The sequence below is a fragment of the Citrus clementina genome, unplaced genomic scaffold (genome assembly GCF_000493195.1).
Source record: "Citrus clementina cultivar Clemenules unplaced genomic scaffold, Citrus_clementina_v1.0 scaffold_7, whole genome shotgun sequence".
In the NCBI taxonomy this organism is placed as follows: domain Eukaryota; kingdom Viridiplantae; phylum Streptophyta; class Magnoliopsida; order Sapindales; family Rutaceae; genus Citrus; species Citrus x clementina.
This window is the reverse complement of record NW_006262075.1, coordinates 11,866,888-11,877,328: the sequence shown is the minus strand read 5'-3', so window position 1 is coordinate 11,877,328 and position 10,441 is coordinate 11,866,888. Positions and strand designations below refer to the sequence as shown.

The 10,441-nt window shown below is 29.3% G+C and overlaps 1 protein-coding gene across 1 annotated transcript; it reads right to left on the bottom strand.

Moving 5' to 3' along the window:
• Positions 1–3,547: 3,547 nt before the first annotated feature.
• Positions 3,548–6,274, bottom strand: LOC18036200 (probable disease resistance protein At5g63020). The gene has a single exon (XM_006427277.2). The coding sequence runs from the start codon at positions 6,272–6,274 to the stop codon at positions 3,569–3,571; it is 2,706 nt and encodes a 901-aa protein (XP_006427340.1). The 3' UTR covers positions 3,548–3,568.
• Positions 6,275–10,441: the final 4,167 nt, after the last annotated feature.

Sequence of the window (10,441 nt, the reverse complement as noted above, 5' to 3'; positions counted from 1 at the left end):
AAATTTATTGCCCAAAAGATTAATTATATAAATTATTATTATTTTCCCTCTAATTTTATGATGGATTAAGTATTTATTGTGTCAAAATTTAATTTGTCTACAATAAGTCAAAATACCATTTTACCATACCTTATATTAAGATCTTAAGAATTTATTGTGCCAAATTTATTTGTTTGTCTACAATAAATCAAAATTTTAAAATATAAAATATGTATAAAATTAAATAGAAAATAATTTAATTTATAAAATTAAAAATAAAATTTGATTAAATCATATTTATTTCCTAAGAGTTTCACCTTACCCCAACTAATATTATTTAGTTAAGCATAATTGAAATAAAAAGAAATATTAAAATTTAATTACTTATAATTAAAAGTAATAAAAACAACTAAAATTGAAAATAAAACTAAATTTATTTAATAAAATAATTATACAAAATATTACAGGGAGATGGAGAGAATTTGAGAAGAAGAGAGATGTAGAGATAATTAAAAACATAAAAATGAGGCTCTATTTATAGAAAAATAAATTTATAATCCAGTGTTTTGCGGTCCATCATAAGCTCCATAAGCTTCATGCTCTCACAACCTTTAGATCAAGATCCAATGGCTGGTCAAACTTCAAAAGTCAACTTCACATGTGGCATCGTTTGACTCGTCCGATTTGGCCAAAGAACGGTTGTGATTTGGCGAGTTAATGGGCGGATCAGGTCGACCCGTATACAAAGATTCAGATCCTACAACTTGCTTCATCAACCACTACCACATGGCACAATCATGGCCATTGAATCATGAACGGTTGAGATTTAGTCAAAATTGCCAGTTATCCCATGCACTCATATCTATTGTAAGCTCATTTCATCATCCAATCAGTGCTCGGTCAGCAGAAAAAGTCAACTCTTTTTACACAAACCTAATTTTAAGCCGATCTTGACTGATCTTAAGGTTTTCAAACCTCCGGAATCCAAATTTGACCTCCGTTTAATTGTTTGGAGCCTCAATTTATCTAAAATTAATATTTTTCCTAATAAACACACAAATATACTCAAAATTAGATATATTTAAAACATAATTAATAATTTCTAATATATTACATAAACACAAATATAAATTATAACATAAGTACAAAATAACATTATTATCGTTTGATAATTAAACAATTTTTAATGCTAATCACAAAAATAAACACAGAATGAATGTCTAAATCATTTAGCTCGTTTTTTCTACTAAAATCAATTTGCATAGAGATTCCATTAATAATTAATATTCTTTATCTTTTTTTCATCCTTATAATAATCATCATCTTTGTTTCTAGTTGTAAAAGAAATCATTCATCTCACTCTTTTTCTACTAAAATCAATTTGCACAGAGATTTCGTTAATCATTAATATTCTTTATCCATTTTTTATCCTTATAATAATCATCATCTTTGTTTCCAGATGTAAAAGAAAACAATTTCTAAAGCTATAAAGCATATATGTTTCTTTCTTTGTGTTCAATAATTCTAATAATGTAGAAGTGCAAAATATTTGACTTTAAAATTTTCTAATAAATGCAAATATAATTGTAGGTTAATAATATTTAAATATTTTTAAATGTAAATAATATATTTATACTTATTGTAAGGATTTTAAAAAATCTTAAAGTTAAATAATTTTTATAATAATAAAAAAATCTCACGTATTAATATATTAAAATTATTTTACATTCAAAATTCTTAAAAATTTTGTAAATTTATTTTAATATTATGTTCCTATTTTATAAAACATTTATATTAATTTAATAAAATATGTTTAATAGCTTGTAAAACATAACTATTTATTTGGATTGAAATTATTTAAAATTTCTATATTATCACATATATTTTAATATTATATTTTATTTATTATAAAATATTTGAGTCTTTATTTTTTTTGTTAATAGAGCTAAAGGAAATTATTTGTCAAAAGAAAATCTTAGTCGCTTATTGAAATCTTAAAAATCTACATGACTATTTTTTTAAATCTTGGGATATAGCTATCCTTTTCTCTAGGATTTAAGTTTCCTTCTATCCTAATCTAAATCATGTATTCGTGCTTTCTCTTCATTTATTTTGCACTTTTGACACTTGCCTAGGCAGGATTTGGTGTTGCAAATTCTGCACCGACACTAACCTATACTTTTAATTAAGAATTATGTTAACGAGGTTTAATAAAAAGTTTACATCTAGTAAGAAATAATAACAATAATTTTGACCAAAGTTTCAAGGGCCACAACTCATGCTAATATTTTAGGTGAAAACTTATTCGAATGTAAAATTTTAGACAACACAACTGAATACATACAAGGTGAAATTCCACTAAAGAGAAAATATTACAACATCCAATTCATTTCAATTTACAATAATCTTTTACAACAAACAAGTGGAAAAATCATTAAAAGCACATTGACCGACACAAATGAACTAATGCACTCAAATATCTTCCAACAACACATCCATTCACTGGATACATAATCAAATAGAGCTCGATTAGGAATATCCTTTGCTCTTTCATAACATTCTTCACTAGGCGTGACTTCTCCGATGCGTTTGGAATTGAGGTTAAATAGCTATAACTTAAAAGTTACAACAGTAAAGTGTTTAGTAATCAATAACTATTGTAACTTGAAAGATATGTTGATATAATTTTCACTTGTATAATAAATAATCTATTATATCTTTAATAATTTTATTAAAATTATTATTTAAATTTAAATTTATTATATATTATTAACTTTTGTTTTATAGTTACAATTTTTTTTTACAACAATTATAACTTAAAAACTACAACACTTCAATTCCAAACGCACCTAATACACAGTGACAAAACAAATATCCTGCAACTATCAATCCAAAGCATGTAACTTTTTCAAACTGACAAGTTTGCCCTCCAAAGGGACATATTGCTTTTTTTTTTTTAGAATATCTTTTACTTGCATCTCTTCTAAATTAATCATTATCTCTATTTTCAAAGTTTACTTCAACTCTGAAGTATGTTTCACTTCTAAAATATTGGCCCAAAATAGGGCAAAATTTTAGCATAACACTCAACACCCAATAGCAGCAATTTTTAGTATGAAGGTATAATTGACCATAGAAAATAAAAACTTCAGAAAAGGAATTAATCAAGAATATAACTTGCTGAATTAACTTCCACTTGATTTTCTGTAAAGAGGGCTACTATATTTAATATTTTCTCGGCTAATTACATCTTTTTACCGCAAATTTGCGAGCATTTATTTAATTCAAATGTTCTTCTCGTTCGTCTTTTGACAGGAAACTAAATCACTAAGAAAATATAAATAAAGCATCAATTTAAAAAGGCAGAGCAGAATTTGACAACCAAAAGTCAAAAGCTAGAGTATCACTCCGACAAAAAAAAAAAAAGGCAGTGCCGGCAAATTTATAAAGCATTAATTCCATATAATTCAATGTTTAATTGTGATTTGCAGGAGAAATTAAAAAAAAAAAGGAAAAGGAAAGGAAAAGAAACTTAAATAAAAACAGAGAATAAAAGACCACACCAGAAATCAAATTTTGCAACCACCACTCAGGAATAAGGCTGGAAACAGGAACGAAAAGCAATTTGAGTGGCTTCATCCTCCCATTCAAGGCAGTTCCACCAGTGTGCTTCTCCGCGAATAACAAATTTACGCTCTTCTGCACAGCTGGAATCGAGTGGAAGCTTTTTAAGTTGATCACACCCATTTACCACCATTTCTTTCAGATAAGTGAAAGGCAATGGCTTCCAGTAGATGCTCTTCAAAGCCAGCAAATACGATAGGTCAAGATTTTGGAGATTTTCGAAAGGGCTTAGATGTCCCATCATCTCAGGAACCTCAGCAAATTTTCCAACGCTGATTATTTCTTCCAAAGCATCGCAATCGCCTAGCGAAATAGACTTGAGGTTTGGAGCAAAAACGAGGAATGTCAAATCTTTCAATTTATGGCACGAAACCATAGTAACACGACGAAGGCTGCGGAAAACAAAAGGTTCCCGCCTTTTTTGTGCTATCTCTGTGTAATCAATCTTCAACTCTTCCAACCCCCTACAATCATGAATCTGTAATTCATTGAGGTGCTTTAGATCTGCGAAAGCCGTAGCATCAATAAAATACTTTGTACCTCTGAACCCGAAGAGGAGAAGAGATCGAATACAACTTTTTAACTTATTTGAGCTCAAAAGAATTTGGAGAGCATGATAACTTCCCAAGGTCAACTCCAATACCTCTAAATATTTCAAACCGAGCAATTCCTGTATCAAAACTTCACCCCCACCAAATAAAACGCTGTCTTCTGATGCTTCATGAAAACGATCATAGCCAGTAGCGAACATTCTCAACACACGTACCCTTGAAAGATTTGATATTAGTTGCCGTGGAATTTTATTTAACACATCTGTCCACCTCAAATTCAGACATTTCAGATTTACCAACAACTTTAACTCTTCTGGTAACTCCTCTATGCTGCTATGTGAAATATCGAGAAGTTCTAGTGAACCCAACTTTGACATCCCCAAAGGTAATTTCAAAACGTTGAAATACCCAATGTTTGATATCTTCAAAACTTTGAGAGAAGGCATAAATTGGAAGTAGCCACCCGCGATCATCATTAACTCTCTATTAAAGTCAAGAAATAAAGTGAGGAGATGAGGGCATGTAGGAACCTCTGACAGAACTTTAATTTGGTTTTGCATCAATGACAATCTTCTCACATTTTCCCATCCTTTAACATCCGGTGCCTCCTTTAATCCAGCACCTGCACAAACCAAAAAGTTTATCTTCTCCTTCTCAGTTTCACAAGCTATCCATAGAGCCATATCACGAACAACGTCATGCATTTTTACTTTATCATCTTCTATCTCTTCTAGTAAACACGTATGAACAAGAGTGCCCACAATGTAGTATCCTCGGTTTTCTGCACCAAACCTGTTAGATTCCTCTAAGAATCCCTCACCAATCCAACAATCAATCAAGTCCCATTTAAGAATGCCATAATCTTCAGGATATAAACAACAATATAAGAAACAAGATCTAATCGTCTCATTCGGCAAACTATCATAACTGAATTTTAAAACAGGATACACCTCTTTTCCCAAACCTGGAAACTCTGAAGCTGATCTTCCTAACTCTTCAATTGCATGTCTCCACTCCTCGGCTGTCTTTTTGCTGGCCATAGCTCGACCAATAGTAACAAGTGCGAGCGGCAAACCACCACACTTCTTGGCCACGGTTTGGGCTAGCTCAGCGATATCATGATCACTCTTAAGAGTTTCTTCTCCTACTTTTTCTTGAAACAGTTCCCAAGCATCCTTTTCTGATAAGCATGCCACTTCGAACGTCCTGTGAGCTTCCATGCTACCACAAACATCGAAGAAACGGGTTGTGAATACGACTTTTGAGGTAGTATTTTTTGGTCCGGGAAGTGGAACGCCCACTTTTGTTAAATCAAGCCGCTCCCATATATCATCTAACAACAATACAATTCTCTTCTCTCTTAAACTCCGGAAGATGTCGAGAGCTTTCTCCTCTACACTTTTACTCTTCCATGAATCATCAACCAAACCTATCCTTTTCCCAATATCTTCTTGAATTTTTTCGAGTCGCGGGTCTTTTGAAACTACTACCCAAATCACAAAATCAAAGTTGGTTCGACTCTCGAGAAATTTATTGTTGATATGGATCAATAGTGTAGTTTTACCAACACCGCCCATACCATATAGGCCAATGATTCCCGCTGATTCTTCTATAAGACATCTCCAGACTTGTTCAAGTTGTGATTGCAAGCCTACTAGTGTTCGCTCAGTAGGTCTTTCATCTGCTACAGACTCTGGAGCTCTGTCAGCCACCACCTCAAAAACTCCTTCGGCGATTAAAGTCTCCACATCTCGTAGCTTTTTAGCCACTTGTTTCCCGAACTTGTAGCTTGACGTGCAGTTCGTAGAACAGTAGCCTCCAACACATAATTTGTCAATTTCTTGAGAGCCGTCTCTGATAAGTTCATCAGCTTCAATTTTAACAGCTTCCACCCTGGAAACCCACACTTGCACTCGGTCCAGCCTTCTCAATTGTTGCCGTTCAGTAGCGACAACCCTCATAATCACTTCGTTCTTTGCTGCGATCAGATTTCCCATTTTAGTCTCCAAGGCTACAAGATTATCTTGGAGGTTGCTTATGTACGCTGCTTTTCCAAGAAAGCAATCCAAGCAACGATTGAAAAAAGCACCATCGCATGTGATCTGAAAAATGCTACACATCTTTGGATTTTGTTAAGAAAGAAAATTGGTTGAGTTTGATAAACTCGAGCTGCTGTAATTGCCTGTGGAAGAGAAATTTTAGTAATGGCCTATGTCCGTTATACCGGAAAATTTTTTAAAAGATTTAGGCACGTCCGATTCGGGACCCACTGTAATTGCCCTTAGACAAAGAGCATCGCACGTTCACACTTGCAAAACACGAGCCACTAACTTTTGAAGGAAAAACAGGTAGTAATTATCATTTAGCCTTTTACCCACTGCCCCCGAAGATAAAACTAACACTGAATAATGATTAATGACCCGATTGTAATTACCAAAAACTAGTTTTTGAAAAATAATAAAACAAGAATTTGAAAAAGCCTAATCGTCTACCCCACCTGTATTCAAAAGAATCCACTTTAAAACCATTTTAAATTGTAGTTTAATAAAAGAATCCAACTGGTTGTTTTGTCACTTATGCTTTTGTGGAATATGATCTCGCTTTTTCTTGTTAGGATTAATTTGTAATAAAATATAAGGAAGGCCGCTAACGTTAAAAGTAAAAGAAAACTTTTCTGACCAACGTTACAAGAGGAAGGGCTAATCATGATAATTGTAAAAGACTAATATACCCACCGAAATTTCTTCTCTGTTCATTTTTAATTGAGATATTGTTATTTAAATCAATAATATTAAATAAAGTTTCACCACCGTGGTTTTTATATATCTATATATATATATATATAAAGATGAGACTAGGGGAGGTGCTGTGCCATTACTATTTTTTTATTTTCTTACATAGATAATAAAGTTAGGACTAGATGAGATGATATGATATCACTATTTTTCATCTTCTTGCATTCTCTATTATCTAATAAATTGGTTGATATTAAAAAAATAATTATATTGCAAAATTTTAAAAATAAAAATAATTATTAGATTACAAAAGATTACATATCTCTTCCTCTTTCTATTTAAATTCAATAATATGTAACAATTAATAATAGTTAATTATAAGTCTTGAAACATTCATTTATTTTATTATGCCAACAATTAAACTTTAGTGGCTTAAATAAATCAATTAATTAATATAGGAAGGAAGGTTCCTTCATCTTCCCTCAACAATACCATTAGGGCCTAATTTTAATATCATAATCTCATATTTAATTATGCAACATTTTGTTTAGTGTCTTTTGCCTTCTTCAAACTCTATAAATATTAAGTAATTAAGATTTGTGGCATCATTATTTCTCATATTTTTATATTCTTTATTATCTAATATATTGGTTGAGATTAAAAAATAATTACATTACAAAATATTAAAAATAAAAAATAAATAGAAAATAATTATTAGATTACAAAAGATTACATGTCTCTTCCTCTTTCTATTTAAATTCAACAATATGTGACCATTAATGATAATTAATTATAAGTTTTGAAACATACATTTATTTTACTAAGCCAACAACTAAACTTTAGTAGCTTAAATGCATCAATTAATTAACTAGAAGAGGTGATGTGACATTACTATTTTTCATCTTCTTGTATTCTCTATTATCTAATAAATTGGTTGAGATTAAAAAAATAATTACATTACAAAATTTTAAAAATAAAAAATAATTATTAGATTACAAAAGATTACATGTCCTTTCCTCTGTTTATTTAAATTCAATAATATGTAACCATTAATAATAATTAATTATAAGTCTTGAAACATTCATTTATTTTATTATGCCAATAATTAAACTTTAGTGTTTTAAATACATCAATTAATTAATATAGAAAGGAAAGTTCCTTCATTTTCCCTCAACAATGTCATTAGGGCCTAATTGTAATGTCATAATCTCATATTTAATTATGCAACCTTTTGTTTAGTGTCTTTTGGCTTCTTTAAACTCTATAAACATTAAGTATTTAAGATTTATTATGTTTGAGTTTTTTTTATTATTTAACTAACATCCTCTTTAGAAATGTTCTTGTGTTTTTATTTTTTGACTTTTTAAAATTTTAGTATTGTGTGCTTCATAGAGTACTATTTTCTTGGGTTGAACAATGATAAAGATAATTGGATGATAAAGGTTAGATTTTAGGATATGGGAGTCTGTTAATATCAAGAAGAATGGAGAATTGATTATTGTGAACATAATTTTTATTGATGAAAATATTGTGTACACATTAATATATATTTTTAAAGTTAACAAAAAAATGAACTTTCATAAATAATATTAGTTTTATAAAGTTGTGTCATCTTTAAAAAAATTAATTCATAATTTTTATCAGTTTCATCAAGTGCAAAGTAAGAAAAAAATTATATTAATTTTTTTTAAGTCGCGCGAAGCGCGGTTCTATTTCCTAGTATATATATAAAGCTGGGACTACAGGAGGTGATGTGGCATCACCATTTCTCATCTTCTTATATTCTCTATTATTTAATAAATTGGTTGCAATTAAAAAATAATTACATTACAAAGTATTAAAAATAGAAAATAATTATTAGATTGCAAAAGATTACATGTCTCTTCATCTTTCTATTAAATTCAACAATATGTAACCATTAATAATAATTAATTATAAGTCTTGAAACATTCATTTATTTTATTAAGCCAACAACTAAACTTTAGTGGCTTAAAATACATAAACTAATTATTAAATGAAGGAAGGTTCCTTCATCTTCTCTCACCAATGGCATTAGAGTATAATTTTAATGCAATAATCTCATATTTAATTATTCAACATTTTGTTTTGTGTCTTTTGACTTCTTAAAACTCTTTAAACATTAAGTATTTAATATTTGTTATGTTTGAGTTTTTTTTAAATATTTAACCAATATCCTCTTTAAAAATATCCTCATGATTTTATTTTTGACTTTTTAAAGTTTTTGTATTGTGTGCTTCATGAAGTACTATTTTCTTCATGAGTTGAACAATGATAAAGATAGTTAGATGATAAGGATTATGTTTTTTAGGATGTGGGAGTCTGTTAATACTAAAAAGAATGGATAATTGATTAGTGTGAACATAATTTTTATTGATGAAAAGGTTGTATAAAAAATTCATTCTCCCCTTATTTTCTCTTTTTTTTCCCAATTGTTTTACGCTTAATGTAGCATGTTTTTCTTTTTTATAGGACATTCTAATGCATGCAACAACTAAGAAAAATTTAGTGACAAGGTTTAGGCACATGTTGAGTGATGGTTCTTTGTATAGTGTCAAGAATTTGAAAGTTGTTTCAACTACAGGCGAGTACAGACTACTTTCAAATCAGTATAAAATTAATTTTCTTGCTTATAACTTCACTTAAGAGTTTAGAAGAAGGAACTGTTAAGATTTCGATTAATAGATTTCAATTCATATCTCTGAATTTGATTGATATACGTGTGAATGATAATACAATCCTCTCAGATATTATTTTTAAATTATTAATGTTCGTTAATCTTTAAGTGTATATTAGAAATTATTGATCCTTATGTTTTAACATATTTATATTATTTTTTCATAATATTACAGACGTTGTCAGAAGTTTATGTAGTGTGGGTGATATTGAGATCGTTGGAACTAGTTAGAAAAAAAAAGATATATAAAAGTTCTAACAGATTAGCAAGTTGAGTATAACTTGGAACTTATCAACAACTACAAAAGGTATAAGGTATGTACACTTACACTATACATATTAATATATATTTTAAAAGTTAACAAAAAAAATAATTATTTCATAAATGACATTAGTTTTATGAGGCTGTCTCATCTTAAAAAAAATAATTCATAATTTTTTATCAATTTCATCAAATGCAAAGTGAGAAAAAATAATAATACTAATTTTTTTTTCTCAAACCGCGCGAAGCGCGGTTCTATTTCCTAATATATATAAAAGGAAAATAACAATTACATCTTAAATATTTAGAGATTTAAGAGAACGGTAATGTAAATTTCTAAATTTTTAATAGTAGACACTATTTTTTAATTATAATATCTTTTGAATAATAATTAAAAAGATTGACTTTAAAATTTGTTAATAAATATAAAACAATATAAATAATTCTAGTAATGACCTCTGTTAGTTTTACTGGAAAAAATTTAAACAGATTTAGGCACGTCCTATTCGGGACCAACTTTAATTCTCTTTAGAAAAAGAGCATCGCACTTGTTGTCAGCACTTGTAGTTTAATATTATTGACAAATTAGCTACAAG